This window comes from Kryptolebias marmoratus, linkage group LG20, assembly GCF_001649575.2.
Source record: "Kryptolebias marmoratus isolate JLee-2015 linkage group LG20, ASM164957v2, whole genome shotgun sequence".
NCBI classification, from domain to species: Eukaryota; Metazoa; Chordata; class Actinopteri; order Cyprinodontiformes; family Rivulidae; genus Kryptolebias; species Kryptolebias marmoratus.
Window position 1 is genome coordinate 1,751,898 of NC_051449.1, and position 24,922 is coordinate 1,776,819.

Below are 24,922 nucleotides of genomic sequence, written 5' to 3' on the forward strand. Positions count from 1 at the left end.
AGGAGGACACTGAAGAGAAAGAGGTTTTTTAGAAAGTAAAGATGTCCGTTTTAATTCCTAACTTGTGACCACATTTATCCAGTTTGAAAAAGTGCACTGTTGATGTTTTTAAACACTTTAAAACAGTGATGGCAGCGTCCAAATTCATTCAGTCAGAGGAAGAGAAGAGAAGAGAAGGACATCATGTAAATGCAACGAGAAATAATCATCATTAGTTTTCTTTTACCACGCCTGAGTTTCATGAATTTAGTTAAAATGAACTTCCTGCCATAGATTTGTGTGCGTGAGCAGCAGAAGTAAGCTTTCTGGACTTTATATTTAGGCAAAGTTGTGATTTGATGCAAGTATTTATTTAGTTTTTTGTCTTGATAACGAGAGAAGAACACCGCAGCTCGTCTGACCTCATTCCTCCACATCTGACCCACTAACCACGAGGACTCTTATTTTCAGGTAATATTCTAATTCAGCAGCACACGAAACGTAGCTACATCTTAGCAAACATATAACTTATTAGCATAAACTGTATTTGACAAATGATTGGTGCAGAGTTTCTGTAAATACAAAAAAAAGAATCAGTCATATCTTGTGTTCCCCACAGCTAATCACATTAAGACCTCGAAAAGTCACAGAGAACATTTCTTCTGATTTTCCAGCCTACAGAGATGAAACTAGTAATCAGAAATGGAAGCACAGAGTTACAAACTGCAGAAAGAAAAACAGGCTTTATGGTTGAAGGAACATATTTGGTGCAATTTTAAAAGCTGCTGAACGAGAACAGCAACCCGAGCTGAAACAAAAGGCCCGAAGACTGAAGCATGCACTCGTTTTACAGAGGAATAAAGAAAACCGTCGGTTTATTCTCTGAGTAATCAAAGTGCGTCATTACCTCAGCCCTGCTCGGCCCACACCGCACATCCAGCCTCATTCCAGCCGGATTCACAGAGAAGAGAATAACCCCCCCTGCCCCCCGCCAAGGTCTGTTTCAGATACAGATCCACTGCTCGCCTGTTTGATATTCAGTTTACTTTTACAGCCTGGTTTATAACACAAGGTAGTCTCTTTATTTCAGGTAAATAAATGCTCCACTAACCTGTGAGCCCCTAGTTTCACTAAAACCATCAGTTAAAATTAATTACTGCCTGAGAAATACAACACACCAAGTCAAATTTAAAAAGTATTTTTTTCACTTTAATTAAAAATGTCTGACAAACACATCCAATTAATCAGTTTAAGCTGATTGGTTCCCCTAATGTCTCCAACAGTTTATAAATAACTGGATGTTGAATCCATCATTCTGATTTATTTTGGATGTATAACTCCCTTTTAGCGTCAGATATTATGGGGTGGAGGCTGTGCTTTAGTTTGAAGCTGCATCATGACGGCTGCAGGACTTTTCAGGAGCTCTTTGAGGTCAGTGTTACAGAGGTGAAGCAGATAAAGTATCTGTGCAAAAACAGCAACAGAATGACAGCGGCTGAGTGTCCTTCGTGGTTAAAGTTCGCTGCTGATTGTCTCGTACTGCTGCTCGGTCGTCTCGATATTTTCCTTCCCTTAAAATCAGGAGAACATCAGGCTTTCCATCTGCTCCGTTTGGTTTGAATATCTGCACGTCGTTAGCCAAGATGATGCAAATAATCACGTCAGGAAATCTCACCTAAAGTAGCGTCTCACAGGGTTGCGCCCGCTGGAGACTTTTTAGAGAATCAGAATTGATAGAACTGCTGGAGCGTTTGCGTCCGGCGAGCCGTGCTTTTGTTAAAAATCCAGACTTATTTTAGTTTGCATGACGTGAAAAACTGGACTCAAGGCTACACACATTACTTTGATGCCAACTTCCACCCACCTTGCAGCCACCCCACCTGACAAAAAAAGCTAAAAGAAGCGACTCAGATCATCCCCAACATGATGTTGGGACGTCTTAAAGCCAGCTGGAGGTTTTTTTAAACATTTCATCACTGCAGCGTCGCCCTGAACCACATCACAGACTTCGTAGGAAACCCTCACTAGCTGCACAAATGGCAGTTTTACTTTCTTACAATAAAAGGACATAAACGGGAATCCTGTCTGGACGTTTTCACTTGAACAGATTTGGTTCATGGCTGAGAAAGGTTTATAAAGAGCTCTCAGAGTTACAAGGAAAGATTGCTTTTCTTTGCAGGCGCCTAGTTGTGATCTACATTCATGCACGAAACCAGAGATGCTGACAGGGAGAACATGTCGTTTGTGATTACCACAGAACAAAAACAAAAAGAGGGAGAATGGCAGCGATGTAGCGTGTTGCCAGTCTGCCGTCTCCGTGGCCATACTGTCAGCAGAAAATGAAAATTAGAGCGTACCAAACGTCTCTGTTGATTTCAGGAGCCCCGTGGGCTTCGAGGGCTTTTCTGCTAAGTGAATCAGGCAATTAGGAGGAATGAAAACAGCGTGGGGCTAAATAAATCCTGGAAAAGATGACGAGCTCAGTGAGGAAAATGACCTTTCCGACGGCTATTTATGAAACCCCCCCAACAACGAGCATGATTGTTTGTTTTCCCTGTTCAACTGATGCCAGAAATATTATTATCATCTTTATCAGATCCTCCACCAGAACACGTGGGAAGAACAACATGTAGCTCATATAAACCTGAAAATAAAAATATGTACAAGTGCAAGACAGGAAACTAACAGTTCTTCTATGAGAGGGTTGTTCATGCAAAACAACGGAAACAAAGAAAAAAATGCAATTTATCAGAGATTGCTGTAAATACTCAGTCATCCATAATATGACAATTCTAAATAGTTCAAAAGAAAACAACTGAAAAGGGACAAAGTTTAGTTACCTTCTATTTAACCACTGTTGGAGGTTTTAGGTTCGCACTTATTGTTAATTTAAATAAACAATCTGACATAAACTGGAAGGATAAACTGCAGTAATCCATGAGATTAGTGACATTAAACAGATCTCAGCTGTTTAATATCCTCCCAAAGTATGCAAACTTTTAAAAAGCTTGACCTCCAGCCGAGACAAAAGGAACCTCACGGTGCTGATCTGTGAGTCAGAAAACATATTATACTGTCCTGTTTGGTTATTGTTTTGTTAAGACGAATGTAAATTCTGAAACGTTCTCCACTTCATACTGATTTAATTTTTGCAAATGCAGTTAATTATAGTGGTAAATATTTGTTTATCTGGCAAAAAATAATGTCTAATATCCATCCTGGGTTACAAAATCCAAATAAATGTATAATTAACAGTGGAAAGCAAAAATCAGTGATTTAATAATCATGAAAATAAATTCATTTTCAGTATTTTCTGTGCTGAATCTACTACATGAAACTGCCCTGAGGTCTCAGTGATACCGGCTACTTGATATCAGATCGATACAGAATTTTATGCACGCCGAACAGCCAGCATAATGCAGATCAGTCATGTGACTTAACCTTCCACTTGGCTTTCAGCAGATAAACTCTTTGTTTACACTGACTGCGTACCCGCATTTTGGTATCACACGCCAACATATCTGGAAAAACTACTGGAGTAAACGCTTTCAAACAGCATTCATTCCAGTCCTGGATGACATGTTTTTCCGTTTGATTTCATACTTTGCAGAGAGTAACTTTAATATATGCACACAGAAGGACTTGATGCTGATATAATTATCAGTAAAATAACTTGTTTGTTACAACCTGGCAGGAAAGCGTGTTATCTCGATCAGCCAGCTTTAGAAGCCAACCAGTCTGGCGTACTTCAGCTCAACGGGGAGGATATCTGAGGTAACGGGGTGATAAAATAACGATAATAGCAGGAATGTCACTCACCCACGGTGGCAGCTCAGCTGTCGGCACACTTTGCTTCACCGCCTTGTCCTCGTGCTCCAGGTACGCCAAGGCCCGGTTTATCCTGTAGTCCTTGTCGCTGTAGTTCTTCCTCCAGTAAAACAGCATGGCGAGCCCTATCAGCACCCAGCTGAAGCTGAACTCAAAGTATCCTATCATGTAGATGGGGAATATGATGGCGAAGGTTTTGGCGAACTTCATCCACATTTGAGTGACGTCTGTCAGCGAGGACTGCTGCTCTTCGGTCAGCTCCTCCGGGGGCAGCGGCAGGTCCGACAGCTGGGTCGCCGGGCTGCTGCTGCTGCTGCTGGGGGGTTTCACCTGTCCGTTGGCCCTCGCACCTGGCGCCGCCAAACCATCCATCGTGTTGCTCATTTCCTCTCTGGAAAGGCAGTGATTTAATGATAAACACCAAAGTTGCCAAACGAGTCAACAAAAAGACATTCCCTGACTCTGCAGGGCTTCAGAACTCAGGCAAGACAAGTTTTTTCATGCGTCACTGGAAAGCTGTGACATTTATGTGTAAACAAGCCAAACAGTGACCAATTATAAGACTGGCTGCAGGTGGAAATCAGAGAACAAGGACATGACTTTCATTTGAAGCTCGTACCGGAGAGAAAACATCATAACAGTCATAATTTTACTGCAAAAACACAAACAGGAGAGTAAAACGCATCAAACAGGGACAATGTTCGTTTTTTTACTCTCAGAGGAGAAAAATGATGACATGAACAACAAATGGGACACAAACACAGCATCTCTACGGGATGTTTTTTGTGTCATCGGGTTGGGCGTGTAATGATACCGACGATCAGCTGAGCAAACAATAATGTGTGTGTGTGTGTGTGTGTGTGTGTGTGTGTGTGCGCTCAATTCTCACACACATCATCTCCTGCAAGTACAAATGGAGTTAGCTCAGATATGGCAGGCTCTTTTACCATATAATTAAAACACACTCCTATTTCTACCTATTTTATTGCATTCAATCAAAGAACGGTCACAAAAATAAGTAAGTAAAATTCAGAAGTAAAATTAAAGATATTCATACTCATATTATTACTAGCAGACATTAAAACTTAGGATAATTCTAATTGTAGTGGCAAAAATCATGTTTAAAATATCTATAATTCCTTTAAAAAGTTTAAGTGGCTACTTGAAATTTGATGGTCTGAAATATCTGCAGCACATATCCGGGCTGTTTGTTTAATGTGAAATCAACCTCTTCAACTTTTCTACGTATTTCCAGCTTATATTTTACAAATAAAACTGGAAATGTCATCTCTATTAATCTGACTGCAAATATCAGCTCCGTCTAGTAAGAATATTACTGTGACCAGGAGAAATGCTTTTACTGAAATCTAAAATGGTAATTAGAGACAGGACTGCGATTTGATTACAGAGTAGAACAGCCCGGCGTGCTTCGTGCCAACAGGAAGACTCGAGCGTGCAGGTGACACAGATCATCACAGATCTGTGCTTCGGTTTCTCTGAAGTTTCAACTTGATGGCACAAAACTTGCCCCGTACCTCTGCAGTGTCAGTAACACCTACTCGACGACGCCTCACATGCGTTTGCTGCACACAGGTTATTTTTATTAGGGCTTGACCCAAATAGTCCTGTGGTGTCAACCACACTGAGGTGAGAAATGTCCATCCTGTGCAAACAAATCCAACAACAAAACGTGGAACCACTTCCTAATCAGCTCCCCTTTCTAATTAACTTATTAATGCTTTAATCATAGGTTATTCATTAGTTTGGAAACCTTTCAGAAAGCATTAACAATCATTTATAAAGCCCTGTTCAAACTCTGAGGCAGGCTCACTATTTGGCAAGTGCTGTGCTATTATTCACTCCTTCATAATTTAGATTTTAAACACAAACCCTGTGTCTGCATGTAAGCACCTGTAGATACAAAGATGGTTTTGTCAAATAAAGATATTTAGTGAAAAGAGTATGCTGAATAAATAGCAATAAATTACATTTAACTTAATTTTATTTAATACTAGGATAGCAACAGTCCTGTCCAAATTAGCCTAATACTGTTTTCTGCATTTTATATTTATTATGCATGCAGTTTGAAAGCCAAGCTTACTTCTACTAAAAAGGCAGACTTTTGTTACTAAATCTTTACGAAAATAAATAAACAAACAAACAAACATCAACTTAAGAACCTGCAGGAAAGCAAAAAGAACCCACTGTTAAATTCAGGTGAATTTCACAAACATATAAGCATATTCTTTCTCTAATTTTTTAACTTAAAAAAAAAATGCCTGCCTTCATTCTTTTGTCATTACTCACTGCAATGGATGGCAAGTTTTTAGGTATGAAAACAGAGATTTTACTGACTGAATTTGCAGTTTTCTTTAGTTATCTGTACGCCGAATAGAAAAGCACAGACGTCTTAATCCAAAACGACCATAAAATATTACTTTTAACCTGCGTACGGCCACGGTTAAACGGGACTCCGCTTAATTGACCCAAATTTTGAACGGAGTCCGCCGTGACGACACAGAGTGACACGTAGGTACTTTTACCAGCAGAACCAAACACAAACGGAACCAAACTACTTGTTCCTCAACGTTCCCCGCCAAGAAAGAGACACACTCACCGGTATCCGCCTGCGACATCCGCTCTCCCCTGAAAAATGACACGAATTTCACTCCAGAGGCTGTTTCCTTTGCATGCCGACCTGATAAACTCTGACAGCCCTCAGTCAGTTCATCCTCCCGTCTGCGAAGGAGACCCGACCGCCTGCAGGAAGCTGTCATGGCTGGAAGGAGGTCACTCCTCCCCGGCAGGGAGGGAGCTTCAAACCCCGGGGCACGACGCGGGACACGGGCGCCCTATGGTGGCCACTCGAAGCAACTGCAGCCCTTCTTTAAAAAGGGGAAATGAAAAGTGTTTTGAAGCTAACACAAATCAAAAGAAAGTCATAAAAGGTGCTTGTTGTCAGAGTCTCTCATTTTAAAGGATTTAAAATTAATAATAAAAGGCCAAAAACAGTATGAGGGTCTCCTTGACAGAGGTTGTGTTATGATCTTAGTTTAAATCCTTGTCATGAGAGGTGACAGGCCTCCTTCAAAGAGTGCAAGGCCTTGAATTATTTTAGGTTATAAAGCATTTAAAACCTAATATGTAAACCAGGGGGCAGATGTTTTCTGAACAGATTCTGCTGGGTCAGTGGGACAGCGGAGCAGTGGTTTGGGAAGGTTGCAGGATCACTTCCCGGCCTGGGGCCTTTCTGGGTCTGGAGTTTGCATGTTCTCCCTGTGCACACATGGATCTACTCCAGGTACTCCAGTTTCCTCCCACAGACCAAAAACATGCATGTTAAGTTAATTGGTAACTCTATGAGAGGGTGAATGGTTGTTTGTCTCTATGGATGGATGGATGGATGGATGGATATTCTTATTTTTTACTGTAACTGTTCTGATATCTACAGATGATATTTGAGGCGTTTTTGAGAATCAATGCATTAAAGAATTAATTAAACTAAAATGAAAATATTTGTTATGAAATGTGTGTGTTTTTAAAATGATTATTCTAAGATATTTTATTTGATGGTTGGTCATCAGACTTTGCATCATTTTCCCACTAGATGTCATAAAAGTATTGTTTTTGTAATTTGAGCTTTATTTGAACTAATCCGTTGTCTAAAAACAAGTTAAACTCTAGAATTAAACATAAAAAGATCAGTAAAAATTAAAAGAAGCAATTAAAAACTAAGCTTTTTTAATTATTATGAAACAACCACTTTATTATTTAAATAGCATTCCAGATATTATTCAGATTGTCTTCAATAACAGTGTGAGAAATAAAACTCAATAATCAGTGTGATTAGTACTTAATCTGGTGCTAAAAGAAACTTATTCTTTATTTTTGTTCATGTAATTCACTTTTGAGATCTAACTAGAAGTAAATGTCTTCAAATCCGCACAAAAGGGGAGCTTTTATGAGAAAATATAGTGTTAAATTCATATGTTTTACTGATTTAATCAGTCTAATGGGAGCATTTTATGAGAAAATCAATTATGAGGAATATCAGCTTCTTTTTTCCTTTTTTATCCGAAGCACATACTGTGTTTACTTTGATTAAAAAATAAACGTGTACTTTTGGTCTTACTGTGAAACCTCCAGAAGTATTTGTACACATACAAAGAGGCACATTTTAACTGACAAAGCATGAAATAAATTAAATCTTTAACATTTCTTTTCACTGAAAACTAGAGGAATACAGGAAGCATTTAAGAACTATATATTCTCTTTTCTCTTTCTCTCAAACAATGCAGCTGACGGAGATAAAGAGGAGCAATTTACTTCCCAATCTAACAACGTGAGAAAAGCAATTTGTAAATCAATAGCAGCGGGTCATTAAATGTTCTTTCTCTGCAGACATTTATGTTAAGATAATTGAATCCCTCACACTGCTTTGACAAAGTGTTTACAGCGTGAACTCAAGTTAGAATTGTCCAATTTTTACATAAAATAAAGTAAGAAAAGTTCTAGAAATATAGATGTTTTTATATAATCCATCAAATAGAAGCCCAGGTAGAGTCTCTCTGTCAGAAAACAAAGGGTATTCAGAGGTCTGAATGTGGATTTTTATCCATCGGGATCAGTTTTTGTCTCTGTCGTGGCAGAAAAGTTAAGGGGGATTGAAGAAACCCCATCTTGTTTTATGAATTTATTACAAAGGAAATGTCAAGGAGAAAATCCCAGGGAGGAGACAATCCCAACAAGCAGAATACGTCTTACCTGAGATATCAAGACGAGGCTTTTTAAACAAAGCAAAAAGAAGAAAGAGCATCAGTTTCATCTGAGCTGGAAGACAGTTCTGTTCCACCTGATTAGATCATTACATTTTATTCTTTATAACAGCCTCATCAGGCAAGGTGACACCTTGTTTCAATCCCCCTTAAAGTCCACAAAGATGATGCAAACATGTCTCTGAGAAAGAGCCATCTTTAAGGGATCTCTCACTGAGACACTAGCTGGAGACTCAAAATTATAGGAAAAATTCACTTTTTGTTGCAATCTCACTGAACTCTGAGTTTTTGCAACTATGGATCTGTGTGGCTGCATTTTCAGAAATTATGGCCTATTTTCTTGTGCATAGCTTAAAAAACTGTTTACTTGGTTGTGCACACCAGTTTATCGCCAGCGTGTTTGTGATGTTGTCTTTATCGTCTTTATGTCTGGGTCTTTTCTGGGAATTCCAGTTTCCTCCAACAAACCATACGTTCACTGAGAAATCTGAAATGCCCCTAAACGGTCATCTCATTTGTCTCTACGTGTCCCTGTGATGGACCTGTCCAGGGTGTCCCCCGCCTCTCGCCCAGGAGACACCAGCTCCCAGTAAAGGTAAAGAAAATGATGGATGGATGCTGGTTTAGTTGATATTTTAAAGAATGGAATTTAGAAACTGTAATTACAAACAGAAAAAAGAAAAACCCCAACCAGACAAGATGGCACCTTCCCTCTGCTGTTTGGATCTGGATGGTACTCTGTGTTTAACACTATTCTCACACAGCCCCGATGTTTAAAGAGGGTTTATACACAAACCATAAAACACCTGAAGCTGCTGGAAAACTGCTTTAAATTTTGGTGCCAGGACTTTTCCAAGGCGTGTTGGTGCTTCCACCAGCAGCTGCAGGGCTGTTGATGATGGTTTCTGGCTCTGTGTAAATACGTGCCACTTCATCCCCGCTCTGCTTTCAGCAGCTTATTGTAGAAGATGGAAACCATGTACACAGAGACCGAGTGTATTTATAATGTTTCTCTAAGTGCACATTTCTGTTCTGTTCCGATTCCAGACACTGGAGCCCGGAGTGTTTGGGATTACACAACTTATTTTATCAGCTCACAGTCAAATGGACCTTTAAGGAGACGCTCTGTGAGCTCAAACCAGCCGAAACTCAGCAGCCGAGAGACAAACTGGGTGCTGCAAAATCAAAACTGAAGCTTTAGGAAATTAGAGTAGATTTAGGTTTTTACTGAACTGATCAAATTAAAAACTAATTCAGTCAATTTGGTGCTTTGCTATGAGACTTTCCACAAAAACTGATACTTTTACATTTCTATTTACAACTAGTTGGTAAACTGTTGGTTACTGTTTTTTTTTTTTACTTTTAATTTAAAATTAAAGCAGAAAACATGACTGCAAGAAACATAAAGCTTATTGTACCATTTGAACTGCAGAGTAGTTTCACATGTAGGCTCAAAACCTAAAAACATGAAAATTTATTACCAAATAAATAAGTTATATAATTAAAAAATCTTGATAGATGATCTGCAATTTATCTAGTTTAAATAAAACAAGAAATATTTGAAATAAAATGATCAAATCTGAAGAAATCAATTCGATGAGCAAATTTTTATCATCATCCGCTTTGACTGAGGTTAAAAGGGCAATAATGTTTTTACCTGTGTGTGTGTGTGTTTCAGGTCTCTTTTGCAAATGACACTACCTGTTTCACCTGTGATCACCTGTTTACATAAAAGAATATATATAATAAATAATAATGATGATGTTTTTCAATCCTGCTCCTCAGAACCTGCAGCTCTGCAGGTTTAAGATCAGAAATTTATCAACTTTTCAGCTTCTGAACCACAAACACATCTCAGCAGAAACTTCCTGAACAACTAATTTAATTTATTAACTCTGGCAGTTCTGATAAATATAACATTTAATTAATGATCCAACTTTGAGTTCCTCAACACATCTGATTTTATTTGTTTAGTAATTATCAGGCTTCTGGTCGACATCTAAAAAATATCTAAATATCTAAAATATTAAAGACAGTGAGTTCAGAAGGGATTTTATTGTGAGACAGAACTTAAATTACTTTAAATACATTGAAGGTTTAGAGTGAAACAATATGTTCTCCATTGGAGAGAAATTCCTCATTTGGTTGGTCTTTATTTTGAAAGTCCTGACCGGAAGTATAGGATCTTATACTCCCACCTTGATGCTTGGAATCAGCTGCTGGAGCGGATCGTCTCGCGCGCTCGGATCAGTGGATCCAGATCATCACCTGCTGGGATTCCCCGGCGCTTCTCTCCAACATTCATGGAATTTAAAATAAATTCAGAAGTTTTATTCGGGATGATTGAAATAATTTCCTGCTGTTAGGACAAAAAACTGAGGGCTGATCATGAAAAGTTTCCTCCTCTTCACCTGCTGTCTCTGGATTTGTCCTCTTATGGTGAGTCACTTTTCCCTGCTGTTTATGAATGAATTCATCAACATAAATAATAATCCATGGTGGTATTTTCTATATTAAAATGTCGTTAAAACAGAAGAAATCATTGCGTTTATTTTAGGATTGTGGATTTATGCAGTTTGTTCGATTGGCTGCAGAGTTAATTGGTTTCATTAACATCTTAATTTGCTCAATATTGTCTTCATTAATTACTTTTTATTGCCTATAGGCTGTTTTCCTGAATGCTAAACACATTTCAACTGGTATTTCAATTAAAACTGTAAAACTATATTTTGATAACCCTGTTAAAGTAAAAAAAAACATGACGTTTTTTTGGCTAAATGCATGTATTTACTGTTTCTTTTTTAGATTTATTCAGTTGCACTAAAAGTCTTTACTTTTTCCTACTGTTTAATGTTTTTTCTGAGATTGTTGGTTGTGATAAATTTAACATTTGACTAATATTTTATGCAATAGTATATAAATATGTATGCAGTTATAATTTAGTTGCACCTTCCTGCTGGTCTAAAGTCCACTAACCTGTTTAAAGTGTCCTACAGGTGTCCGTTTAAATATAAAGACATCTTTTAGACATATAATGGTCTTTATGTCTACAGTAAAAGTAAATTATATTTGGTCTAAAGGAGAAAATTAAACTTTAACTAGACTTTGATTAGCTGTATTTTATAAATATCCATTTAGACAAATGGACAACTAAAAGAATTTCCTAAAACATCTGTTTCAGTCGAGACGTTTATGGACAGTTGAGACGTCTTTTTGATGCCTTTTTCAACCAATGCTCACAATTTCTTTCAGCTTCAAATAGGTCAGAACATGTGCTGTTTATGTCTGAAGTTTATAAAGATTTAATTAAAACAATGTCGGGCTCACGGTCATTAATTATCAAAGGGAAACAGACAGTTTAAACAGTGAGTCAGTGGCTTTTAAATGCAGTTTTTGTGTAACTTAAGCCAAATCAAACAAGCTAATCTGCATATTAAAATTATGTAAACACTTCTTTAATCTTTTATATTTTAGGTGAAGGGTTTAGCTGATTAATCTCAACATTAAACAAAAGTGGGAGCAGCCCCAGACCTTTTAACCAGTGAAGCTGCAGCGTCTCAGTGTTCATCATTTAGATCATTTGTGGAAATAACCCCTCACTGTTTGCCTGTTCTCTTCAAGCCATCCTCCAGCAATTATCCTGCTCCCCGCCCCCCCGTCTGTCACACATTATCTGCCCTCTCAGTGTTGATCCACCTCGCAGGACAAACAGTGGAAATGCTCCCTCTGTCTCTGCCCATCAGCCTCGTTGCACTAAAAGCAGACGGGGGTTTAAAAAAAGTTCACTTCACCCCAAACGAATGTGCGATTACTCATGCGAGCTCTGAACGCTGCCACCTCAGATACGCAGCGAACGCTGCACCCGGGCACAGATTGTTCTGCAGTCCATCTTCTCACTCCGTCACTAATTTTATTTAATTGTCTTTTCTCCAGTTGGAGTTGAGTGTCTTTCTTGCTTGAGGCTACAAATGAGTGAACACAGAAATCAATCTGAATCATTTAGTGACATTTGACTTTATTTTCTGCTGTTGGCTTCTTTATACTTAATGTTCCATTATTCCTTCATCAACAAAACAAAAGCCCAGAAATGTAAATGCTCTGAATGCGTTTGTTGTGTCTGAGCAGAGCGCTTCATAAAATGAGCATCATGCTTCAAATGCCCTTGTAGCATTTACAAAAAAAAGAGTTTAAAAGGTAGTTTTTGATATTTGAGCTTCAAAGATGTTGCGCTAAAAGGTCACTCCACAGAAAAACTGTGAGAATGTCTACAGATCAGTAGTGGTAACTACGTTTTTAAAACGTGGATTAGGAGTAAAGCGCTTCAGGAATCTCAGTCACGTTTTTGGTTGTGAAGCTGAGAGTTAGAGAGTAAATAAAATGTTTGTGATATCATCCCAGAGCATCAAATTCTGGGATGATATTTTTTCTGCCGTGTGGCAAAAATAAGGTTTCGATTTAAACTTTCTCATCTGCTGTCAGAGTCTCCATGGCTGCAAAACATTGTGCCCTTTCAGATTCAGTGTGCCAACTACATGCCAGAATCAATGTGCAATTCAGGAAATGACACACCAGACAATAAGCAGAACCAGAACCTGGACTCTGGCCATTATCAACACCTCAGCAATGCTGCACTGGAAGAAACGACCAATGTCGTGCAGAGAAAACGTAAATGCTGTTGACCCAAAGTGATTTCCAAATAAATTCATGTGGTTAAGGTGCCTTTTGGTCAGAACCTGTGTTTAAACCGAGCCGGGGTTTGGAACAGAACCTGGTTTTATTAAATCTTCACTGAACACCGATGCTTAAAGCTTCATCTTGTGTTGATTATGATCCTTACCATCTAAGAAAAACCGTCTGGATTTTGGTCAGTATATTTGCAAAAAGTAACTCTGTGCTGATAGGAAATTTGATGTACCAAGCTGTATCGTTTGTTTTAAAAACTGCAGCAATAAATAATACAGCATATGGGGTAACATAGTAATACACAGGGTAATATACAAGGTACTTACTGGATAAAACACAGGGTACCTGCTGAGGAACATTCAGTGTAACATATAAGGTAATTACAGAATAAAATACTGGGTAAGTACCCTGGATGTTACTCCTTAAGTAGAGCACTTCATAATACAGCCCTGTTCCTGTAATTACCCTCTGATACCCAGTAAGTACTCTTTATGTTACCCAGTAAGTATCCTGTTAGTACCAGGCTGTATCGCTGCTCTGCAGAAAACTCCACGTGGGGGTGGTTTCAGTCTATATTTAACTTTTTCAATGAACATTTCTGTCTCCTTTGGTGGACAGCCAAGAAACTAAATACTCTGGTGTACGCCATAAAAGAAGACATTAACCGTGGGCTTCACATTAAAACAAAGAGGCAGAGAAAGCTCCACTTTAATTAGACAAAAATGCCAAACATTCCCCTGGTTCAGATTCTTAAATGTCAGGAATAACTGCTTTCTTTGTGTTTTTAAGAGAATTATAAATTATGGCAAATTGAAGCAATGGGAAAATGTCACCGGAAAGTAGGTTTTTGTTTTCGCAAACAGAAGAACGTGGTGTATAAAAGCTGCTGACTAAACCATTTAACAAGGGAAACGGACAAATACTCACACATGCATTTAAACAAACTGCTGTACATTAAACCATAAAACAATTAAAAAAGCATGAGCTGAGCTTCAGCAATGGAAGCATTCTCAGTTCACACAATGTCTCATTCTGAACGTTTTTCCTGTAGGAAAATGTAGACGTGGTTTACATCTGCAGATTTTCTTTTCATCAGGGTGGTGAAGTCAGAGTTTGAGTTTCTAGACAGTGGGAGTTAGAGCAATGCACTGTGGACACAGACAGTAGTTAAAAGAACAGATCTCAGAACTGTGACAGACTTGTAATTTAAGCATAAACGACAAAGATTGACATTCAGTAAATAAGGCTGCGAAGCTTTGAGCTTTTTTCCTGAGACTCAGGTGGGAACAATCTCTTTTCCACAGCGACATTCAGCTCATCTGTCAGGATACGAGCTGCATGGATCCAACACAAATCCTGTTATGTTCTGTGGAGAGAACAGCTCAGACGGCTCAAGCTGAAACTCATACTGTCATTATTTCAGGTCCAGTGTTGATATTTGACAGAACAGGAGAAACTACAGCCTGGTGCTTTAACACCATGTTGGAAGTTCGTTCCTTGAAGAAAATCCTCTTGTTTTTTTTTTTCTTTTAGCTGTATTCTATAGTTTAAATTATGTGTGGTAAATTAAAATGATCAGAATTTTTCATTTTCTGGATTTTAATTAAAGCTGAAGTAAAGGAAAAACCCAACCCATTCATACTGAATGTGTGTCCAATGTTTGATAAATGTAATAAATAATATTAATAGTCAGAGTGTAGGTTTGTTTTTCTGTATGTGTGTTTTGTTTAGATTAGCAAAGCTGCAAATTGCTATTCAGAATCTAAATATTGCAGCCAAGAGGTTTACTACTGAAACAATATTAGTGCAAGTTAGCTCTCAGCACCGTGGTTTTTTTTTTTGTTTCAACCTGATAGCTGAATCTCGAACACTAAACTCCCTGGTTTCCTGGGTATTTAATGACTTTAGTCTGGTTCTGAGCCAGTTTATCAGCCAGTCTGCACTGCAGTTAAGATTTGACATTGTGAAATGATTACATAAAGCTTATTTGGATCAAATAATTTAAAAATTGGTCCGTATTTGTTGGCATGAATCACAAAGAACTCAGATGAAAATAACTCTTGCAGTTAGTTTTTGTTTTTGCTTCTGGTTTGCAATCATGATCATTGTTACAGATATACAGTGTGTAGTATTAAACACTATCATTCTGCAACCCTAACCAGGTTAGTTTACGTGCTTTAAAGCAGCCAGTAAAGATGCACCAGCTGCACAGCTTCCACTGAACTGTTGGCTTTAAATGTGCAAGACAACCGGATCGAAACCAAACTCATGCTTTAATTTAGCCAAGATGTTAAGCTCTGAGTTACTTGATGTGCTGATTTATTAGCATTTAAGGAGACTTTGATTTTTCTTTTGGAATATTCCTGACCTGTAAATTTGTGGGTTGTGCCTTCATAGCTGAATCTTCTCAAACAGGAACAGTAGGAGGTGTTGCAGGTCGCTGCAGCTGGATTAATGTTGGTTTTCTGCAGCGAAAAGAGAACGATTCATCCTCATGAATCTGGTCTCACTTTAGCACCTCGTCTGATAATAGTTCACTGGTTAATCCTGCAACAGACTTTCCAGTCTGTCACAGCGATGAATTAATGTTTAAAATAGCGTAACAAACAGTAATCTTTTGGCTGCTCTGTCCTGTAAAATCACAGCCCTACGTCCTTTTAGACCTTCTTGCTCCAGTTGTTTAGTCTGCTCCAGGGTTTGATTTGCAGCTTTAAAAAGAGTTCAAATTAATCAAACTGAACACAGAGATACACTGGTTTGTTTAACGCCATGGTAACAAACGTGATGGCGTCAGCGTTTAAGTGCACGGAGCCAAAAGATACGAGCAAAAGGATGACGTGAACTTCAGTTGCTCGCATTTTATCTGAGAATCCAAATCTGTATTTCCTGTATATGAAACATGGCTCATAGTTGTCAGGGCTGGTAATAGACAGAAGAGACCAGATCTCCTACATTCAGAGAGATCAGGAGGCTTTAGGACCCACAAACCCTTCACCACATCCACATTCCTACCCTTTCAGAGCATTTAGAGAACAATTTATCAAACCAGCTGCATATTATTTCTCCACTGGATTATATGTTCAGCAAAGTTAATCCCACCTTGACATGTTATAGTAATCCATCCCACACATGCATCCCCCAAAACCAGAACAACAGAAAGAACATGAACCTTTAGAGACTAAAACATTGATTTAAATAAAGGTTAAAACAAGCAGACAGTGATTTCAGTATCATTCTGAAGTTTTATTCTCACTTACCACCAAAAATATAGAAACATTCATAGATTGTTGGATTTTTCAAGCCTTGAATCCAATTAGAAGTTTTATTCAAGGGGCTTAACAAAGTTAAGTTAATACAATTCAGATTGTTTTACCAGGATTAGTTGTTATAGCTTATGACAATTATATCTACATACATAGCTAAAAGATAAAAGAAGCAAAAGGCTAGCTAAAAAGGCAACAGACCAAGTAAAAGCTAAAAGGCCAGCCAAAAGAATAAAGTACTAAATAAAAACAGAAAAAGGTTAGCTAAAAGCTAAAAGTGGCACAAGACTAGCTGAAAATAGCCAAAAGGAGCGATATAGCTAAAAGCTAAAAGTAGCATAAGAAGTCAAAAGATGGATCAGATTTTAAAAAGGACAATGTTTTTAAACACCCATCTTCTTGTTTTTTGATTTATAAATGACAAAAATAGCACAAAGTCTGCAGAAGCAGATGAGATTAGTTGAATTAAACCATCTGAGATGCTGAGTCTTTGTTTTCAGAGGGAGTAATTGTGTCATAAATGTCTTCAGTGTCTCCTTGAAAAGAAGAACCACCCACACGAGTCGAAAAGGGATGTGCACACGCATGTTTCATGGGTCTGGGGGATAATTGGGGTGTTTGTGGAGCTGACTCACCTGTGATTCATGGAGGGACTCAGACTGCAGCTTGGCTCTCGTGTATCAGTGGCAGGTTGTTTGGTGATGCAGGCCGCCTGCTGTGTTACATGGCTCCACTGTTTTTCCTTTAAAGATGAATAAATGTGTTTGATTGAAGGCATGTATGCAGAGACTAAGCTGTACAGAAGTCCTTTGGTTTACATTACAGCCATTTTAGATTAGAAAAACATATTATTTTGCTGTTTTGAACAAAAAGGTTTATATTTGTCTTTCAGATAACAGCCATCGTTTGCATGTTACAAATCTGGCTGTATTTCAAGTTTCCAGCAGAACGTTGCTTACTAAAGCCGCACATAAGTGTCAGAAAATTGTACTTTCTTTATCCACTGTTGCCTGTTGACTCATATGCGACACAGCTGGAGATCTTTTGTATCAGATGCTTTTTGAAATCTACTCTGGAGCAACTTCTGAGTAAGGCTCACAAGAAGCAGGACATGATTCAAAGAAAATGCTTTGAGGGTTTACTTTACTGTAAGTGCTGCACTGATGTGTGAAAAGCACCATACAGACAGCTAAAAAGGGGGTTTAAATAACAAACATCTTCATTAAACACAAATGATGGAAATGTGTGCAGATGCATGCTGCAGCTCCCTGATTGGATCTTTCTGAAGGAGGATTTGTTTTGGAGAATGAGTCCAAAAGCAATCTGAGACGTTCCATTTTCTATTTAATAAAATCCTGATTCTTTATTTAAACCATTCTTTATGCCCTGTTGGTCTTGGGACAGTAGTATGATGATGATGATGCTCTGAATCCTCTGAGTAACCAAGAAAGCCTGCAGCAGATGGTGAACTCTGGGTGGGGTCATGCTTCGGGGTCCAGCCAGAGGTCAACAGTCATATTTGTGGACTCTTGTTTATTTATATCTCTTTTTGATTTGGGGCAGATGTGACCTACGGGTCAGAGTAGTTGGCCTGTTACCCTAAAAAAACAGCTGGAGATGAGCAGCAGTCTTTCCTGTCTGATGCTGCATCCCTGCAGATGAAGTCTGAACAGATTTGGTCCAAATCACTCAGGAAAAAAATCAGGATTTCAGTCAGGAGAGATAGAAGAAAAGTTCTTGCATAAACTAACCTTTCTACTAAAAGGTATTTGCATTCCTCCAAGTCTCCCTGATTACTTTGATGAAGAGTAATCAGTGAGAAACCCCATGATCCCAGCTGTCTGATCCACTCTGTTTCTGCAGGAATCTGCGGCCAAAAAAACAGTGACTGATTACAACTCTAAACCGTTTTTATCACAGAAAGGTGGACGATAATGTTGTTGTTTGAGTTTCTGTTTGTTACCAAAATATCTTATGAAAATTTTACAGATATTAAGCTCAAATTTGACGTGGCACAGGCTGTGTGACATCAAAATTAATGTTAGTTTCAAGGTTTGACCAAAACAGCTCCATCATTCCTCATCAGAAGATGAGCCTAACTTAAAGCTCTGGCATTGAAAGCAGAGGGTGATATGCATTCCTTCAAAGAGCGATAAGTCGTTCATATATCAAGATTTTAAGACGTTTTGAAGACTCCCTCGTAAATTTTCCCCCAATTAGCCGCCAACCATTGAATCCCAGTGAGATTCTTGATTCAGAAGTTGCACTGAAGATCATGGCCTCACCAATGTCAGAAAACTGACATCTTTCCTTTTTCCATTCAGCTCTTTCTTTACTAAGACAGATTGGGACTGAAATGTTAGTAAAGAAACAACTCTGCCACTGTGAGTTGTCTCTGTCTTGTGGTGTTTTATTCGGGCAGCTGAGAACATTTGATACATGGACTCTAATGAGGCTCATCGACATTCAGCGTGACACTGACATGAAATCTCCTGAAATCATGGCAGTGTTCTTTGAGTCAAGTGTTTACTTGTTTGAAGTGACCCAGTCATCAGTACGAGTCGATCATGTGTGACGTCTGTTCACACACAGCTGTGATACGGGTGTGGGACCTGAGGACCTGAAGCCTTCAAAGAGGAGACGGAAATGGAAAGCAGACTGAAGAGGACGGTGAGAGGAGCGAGAGAGCGCTGTTGGCAGAAGAGGCCCCTCAAAGCAGCATCTGACAGGAACAGATTTGCTCAGCCGCCCGGCCAGAAAATGAATTTTCTCTCCACTTTCACATTTAAATAAGTGTCAGACTTTTGGCTACTGTAACAAACCAGGAGGAATCCCCTCATGTCTCTGTTCTGTCCTCCTGAACATCTGTTCTGCTTCTCTGGACACAGCTGCACCTGATGCACCAGTTTATACTCGTGCTCTATAAATATAACTTAATCCATTGGAGGACAGACGAAGCCTGTTCACTGTCATCTCTCATCCCAGTCAGACGTATCTCTAGAAAATTCCATTTTTTATTCCGTGAGTCTGCTGTGATAAAACCTTTGTGTTGAACAGAAAGCAGCTGAACCGTCTTTTGAGGATAATTTGTGTCTTGTCCAAAAGGCTTTTACAGTTAAATGTGATGCTAAGTTTCAGTTTTTTGATTCACTTTGAGGAATTCTCGTGAAGACAGCTCTTGGACACGTAGGATGTTTTGCAGCTGGAAGTTATTTTTGATGAAACAGGAAGAAATTATACTTGCAAACAGTTTTATCAGGAATTAGCTTTAAAAAGTTTATTTGTTGCTTCAATGCATGGATCAAATCCAATTAAAATTATGTTTTATTTCCTTTTGTTACAGTTTTTATTTCTAGCAGATGTTTCTTAAAGCTGCTTAAAGCAAAATCCACAGGATATTTTTCTCATATTGATGATGAATATGTCCCTAAACCTAAAAATCTGTGATCTAACTTTGTGCTACCTACCACTTGTGTTTGTTTACCTGCAGAAACAGCAGAAGTTACTGAAAATAGGTCAAACCCTCTGGAAGTTTTGTATGTTTGAAAGAGTTTGAATGCAGACTTTTGTCTTTATCACACTGTTTAATCCTACATATTTATTCATGACAGGTTTTTTTAACAACAGTTTCACTCTTATATTCTACAACTGTCAGATTCCACCGTATTTATTTACCTACACAACCTGCGGTCAGCCTGATGCAGGTCAATCCTGTGACTCAAGCTTCTGTGTGTTTTTTTGCAGATTCAGGCAAGTGTTTTGTTTACACTGAGTGTGGACCCACATTCCAGAGTTGCATATCAGTATATCTGAAAAACCTCTGGAGAAAACTCTTTCAAACTGCCCCCTTTAATACACTCCAGGAGAACCATTTTGTTTGATTTCATATTTTGCAGGCCCTAAAATGATGTGAGTATGTCATGTTGTGTTTATTACACACTGATTTCTGTGTTCTTGTCAGTCAAATTTTTGGAGCAATTGTTGTTTTTCTTTTTTCTTTTTGATGAGTCGTGTGTTTTGGCAGACATTTTTCCTTGAGTTGAAGCAGGAAGTGATCAAATCTCTCCCGACTCGTTTCCTGGAACTTCTGGCAACAGTAAAGAAGTCTCTAGTAATACGGATGGTATAAGTAAAACAACAATCAGGATGTGAGTTTATCTCTGAGAGTTTTGATCATCCCGTCTGCCTCGGTCATCTCCGCACTCGGCTGGAGTTTCCTGCAGCTCAGTTCGTCTGGTTTGATGGGAGCCAGAACTGAACCATAATCTGTTCTCCCGTCTTGCATAAATGGTTATTGGTGTTTGATGCATGAAATTGCGGTTAAGCTGCCACTTTGTGCGTGCATGTTTTTGCATGCGAGCAAACTGGATGCCGGCCAGCTCGGCCTCATGCAGGAGGAGAAAGAGCTGCAGCCTGGGAGAAGTTTACCGGACTGCTGGGAGAACATGTAACGCTGTTTCATAGGTTTAATGACAGGATAAAAGAGTTTTTTACTATATTTATACTGAACTAACCTAAATGAAGGCAGCAGTCTTTGTTGTAATTAATGCAACAATTGAGAATATAGAGAAATAAATGAAATCCTGTCACCTTCTGAGATTGTCAGACCTCTGAGTATGTGATGGGGACACTTAACATCCACATTATGTCACATTTTTTTATACAGCAAACAGTCTAATATAAAAATGTAATGAGTGAATTTAATTCTGTATTAGGAGCAGATTAACTCAGCTTTACTGCTGCTGAAAAGCAGTTTTGACATTATTTTCAGACAAACCTCCTGTTTTCTCCTTTCCATCACGCTGGGCGGGTCGACTCCTTCAGCCTCTCCTCTGTCCTATTTTTAGCCCAATCTTAAAACAAACATATAAACTGAAAGAAGCTGCTGTCCAAAGCCAATTTCCTAAATCCATTTTCCCCTTTTAAAATATTTATTTGAAACCAGAGAACAAAAAAAACAACTGAAGAATTTTACTTTTAAACTTTAAGCTGCCACAACAGCGTCTGTTTATTTAGTTAATTTGGTAAATAAAATGTAAAACTGGATACAAGCGATGGATTAAATGTGGGCCATATGATGCAGCTAATGAGAAGTGGCAGTAATCTCCCCCCTCCTTGAAGCAAAGGCTGCTGGGATTTTACAGCTTAAATTTAAATCTCTTTTATAAGAATTAATCCTTTCGAAAATAAAATTAAAGCAGCCTGGAGTTCGCAGGTTGTTTCTGCTATCAGTGACCTGAGAGGATGATTTAATAAATCTGTCTTTTAAAACACTTTGAATCGGCTGAAAGTTGATATTTTACATATTAAACACATGATACGGTGGAAAATTCTTAGTTCTTTGTGGTCACTTTAGTCTTCAGAGTTTCTGAGGCTCATCCAGTAATTCCTGTCTGGGTTTAAACAAAGACAGGAAGTGGCAGATTGCTTTAAGCTGCTTATAGCTGCTGTGTCTTCATTCACAGGCTTTGTGTATCAACTTGAAATATTTTCCTCCATCCACAATCAAAATGACATGAATAAAGGCTGTTTCCCTGATCAGCAGTTTGCTCTGAGCTGCAGGTAACCATCTGCTGCTGTCTCCTCCTCGTGTCTTCCTGTTTTTAGCTGCAGTGTTTCGGCTTCAAGAGGTGAAACAAAACAAGTTTATTATAAAGTTTGGGCTTTGATGGAAGTCTCTCCTCTTCCATTCAAGATGGCTGCCACAGCCAACTGAACTTAAAAAAATGTCAGTTTTCCTTTTTGTATTATTAATGTTTTTCATGTTGCAGTTTGGGTTTATTGTGTCTTTTATTTTGTTTTTTGGTTGTCTTTATGTTTTTGCATTCCTGTCATCATTCACTTGTCCTCTGTTATCACTTGTTTACCTGCTCATCTCCACCTGCTGCTTGTTAGTTATCACTCACCTGTGCCCACTTCCCCTAATGACCCTCTGCTTTTAAAACCGGGTCATCTCCTCCATTTCCTCACTGGTCTGTTGTTGCTTCATGTGGTGTCTGGTTCCCCTCGTCTTGCCTCTTGTTTGTGCTACGTTTTGTTTGTTATTGTTTGGTTTTGCTGCTTCGTCAGCTTTTTGTTTTTGTTCTTCCTGGAACCAAGATGAGTCTCCGCCCAACCTGACAAGTTTTACAGACGTGGTAGTAGCTGAGAGTCATTCAGAGCGCACACTGACTGTGACGTATCGTGATATCACACAAAAACAGCTTCAAGGTTTGACTAAAGCAGCTAAAATTCAGTCATTTCTCAACAGGATGAAAAGGATTATCTCAGTCTAAAAATATGGCATTAAAAGCAGCAGGAGAGATGCTTTTCTACAAAGAATCCTAGGCCTGCTGAAGTCACTTCTGTTCAGATCTGTCCAGTGGTTTATGGGATATTTTACTAACAGACAAACAAACACAAGCATTTACATGATCACCCACCTTTCACCTTACCTGATTATTTTAAAAGATACAAAATTCAAGCATTTCCTGCATTTCTTTCCAACAGAAAGTAATGGGTTTTTTTTACATAATGACACCAGACGATAGGTGACAGCTTAAACTTTACTTCCTGTTGCTTCTGCTGCAGGTTGACGGCCGACATCCAACGTGTAACTTCCTGCAGGAGGTGGAGAAGGACCAGGCGGAGTGCGTGAAGAGGCTGAAAGAGGAGGAGGAGGCTGCCGGCAACATTAAAGGTAACTCCAACCTCCAGATATCTGCATCGTTTTGTCACAACCATACAAAATAAAAATAAAAATCTTACAGTTTTCCCAATAAGAACCATATAACACTGCCCTGCCTTTTAAAGTTCAGATTGGTATAAAGTGGATCCTGTAACTCTGTGAGTCGTGCTTAATTTATTTTGCTCACATCCTTCAGGGACAGCTTAGGGACTGACCTAATTACTGTATTTTCACCAGCGCGCGCTCATTTGTTTACAGGTTTACAGCAAACAAGAAAACATAATTAGTGTCCACATATTTGTGTGATGCAGGAACACGGTGAAAACTTGCAGAGTATGCAGTTTTTATTATGGTGCAGTACGTTATAATCCCACTCAGGCGGCTGACTTTTAAAAACAGACATTTTTAAATTAATCATCAGTGTTTGGGAAAGCTGCGGGGAGCTTGTGCTCGTTCCTCCAAGAAGCTGAAGTTATTTTTTAAAACCTAAAACATGTAGCAGACAGAGGTTCTCGGGGTTTTATCTGCCCAGCTTCATGCTGGGGTTTTATTTTTTTATCCTGCTGTTTCTGATATAAAAAACAATCTAATTTCAGTTCAGGTCATTTTCTGTTATCAATCTGATGCAGTGAAAATCTGTTTGAATGGATTACAGCTCAATCCTTCTTGTAACTAGATCTGCATGCAATCACATCTCTGCCTGTCCAAATTTAGACAAAGGCAACAATAATTTCCTCTTCTTGTGCGTTATTATTCTGTCTTACTATTAAAGCCTACTTTACTTTAAGTCACAGAGCAGGAGCCGGCTCTGGAAAAATGTTTTTCACTCTTAAAAAAAGAAGTTAAAAAGTGGAATCTGGATTTAATGCAGAAACTAAGCGGTAAGAATCTTATTCCTCTGCTTCTCAGTGACTATTTTTCTGTTTATTACAACCATTCTGTGCATTCAGATGTTTGTATTTAAATCTTGAGAGATTCGATTGCAGGAAAATCGGGGTCAGAATGGACACTCTCTGTCATGATCACGGTTGTGTTGGTTTGAGTTATTTCTCATTGCGCTCAGCAGTTTAAGCATGTTTTGTTCTTGTCTGTAGACTATTCCTGCTGTTCATTAGGTTTTCTCTGACATTTTTAATGGTTTTGAAAGCAGTTTCCTGTGTGCTGCTCAGTTCTGGTGTCTTCTGCACCAACAGCCTTTTGAGTTGAATAAAGTTTAAGTTTTATTGAAGTTTCCTGAACTCTGGCCTGCATTTTGGGATCAACAACTTGGCTGTAGCTTGGAGTAGATGTAACTTTGTATACATGTCTGCACAGACTCTGCTAACACTCGGTTTTTAGTCCACAACATCTCTGGAAAGGTTCCAGACAGCCAAACATTTGTCACTGGGAGGACAGCAAATGAGTTAAATATTCAAAGAAAGTTGAGCAAGAAACTCCCAGAGCTGCCTTGAAGATTTTATTTATCTGTCATTAAAGAAAAAAGTCATCCTGTATGATTCAAAAATGAAAGTCTGAAAGGTTTGAAATCAAATAATAAGAACATGAAGTTGGGTTTTGAATTTTTCAGACAATATTTCTGTTTTAAACCGTTGCACCAATCAGGGGGTTAAAATAAAAAAGTAACAAGAAAAGCTGCTTTGTCATGCATCATTCATCAACTTCTAAGCCTTAAGGTCACAAACTACATCTCTGAGCTGACAGCAAGAAAGAAATCTGCATGAAGGTTT

General features: G+C 38.6%; 2 protein-coding genes across 3 annotated transcripts in view; one reads left to right on the top strand and one right to left on the bottom strand.

Moving 5' to 3' along the window:
- Positions 1-6,576, bottom strand: part of esyt2a (extended synaptotagmin-like protein 2a) — a 38,168-nt gene extending 31,592 nt beyond the window's left edge. For both annotated transcript variants that reach the window (XM_017429561.3, XM_017429560.3), the window contains exons 1-2: positions 6,425-6,576; positions 3,799-4,198 (exon numbers count right to left, since the gene is read on the bottom strand). In XM_017429561.3, coding sequence (XP_017285050.1) covers positions 3,799-4,191 — 393 coding nt within the window. In that variant the 5' untranslated portion in view covers positions 4,192-4,198; positions 6,425-6,576. The remainder of the gene's footprint in view (positions 1-3,798; positions 4,199-6,424) is intronic.
- A 4,242-nt stretch (positions 6,577-10,818) lies between these two features.
- vipr2 (vasoactive intestinal peptide receptor 2) overlaps positions 10,819-24,922 on the top strand; it is a 33,321-nt gene continuing 19,217 nt past the window's right edge. The window contains exons 1-2 of the mRNA XM_017429514.3: positions 10,819-11,021; positions 23,099-23,207. Of these exons, the coding sequence (XP_017285003.1) occupies positions 10,971-11,021; positions 23,099-23,207 (160 nt within the window). The 5' untranslated portion in view covers positions 10,819-10,970. The remainder of the gene's footprint in view (positions 11,022-23,098; positions 23,208-24,922) is intronic.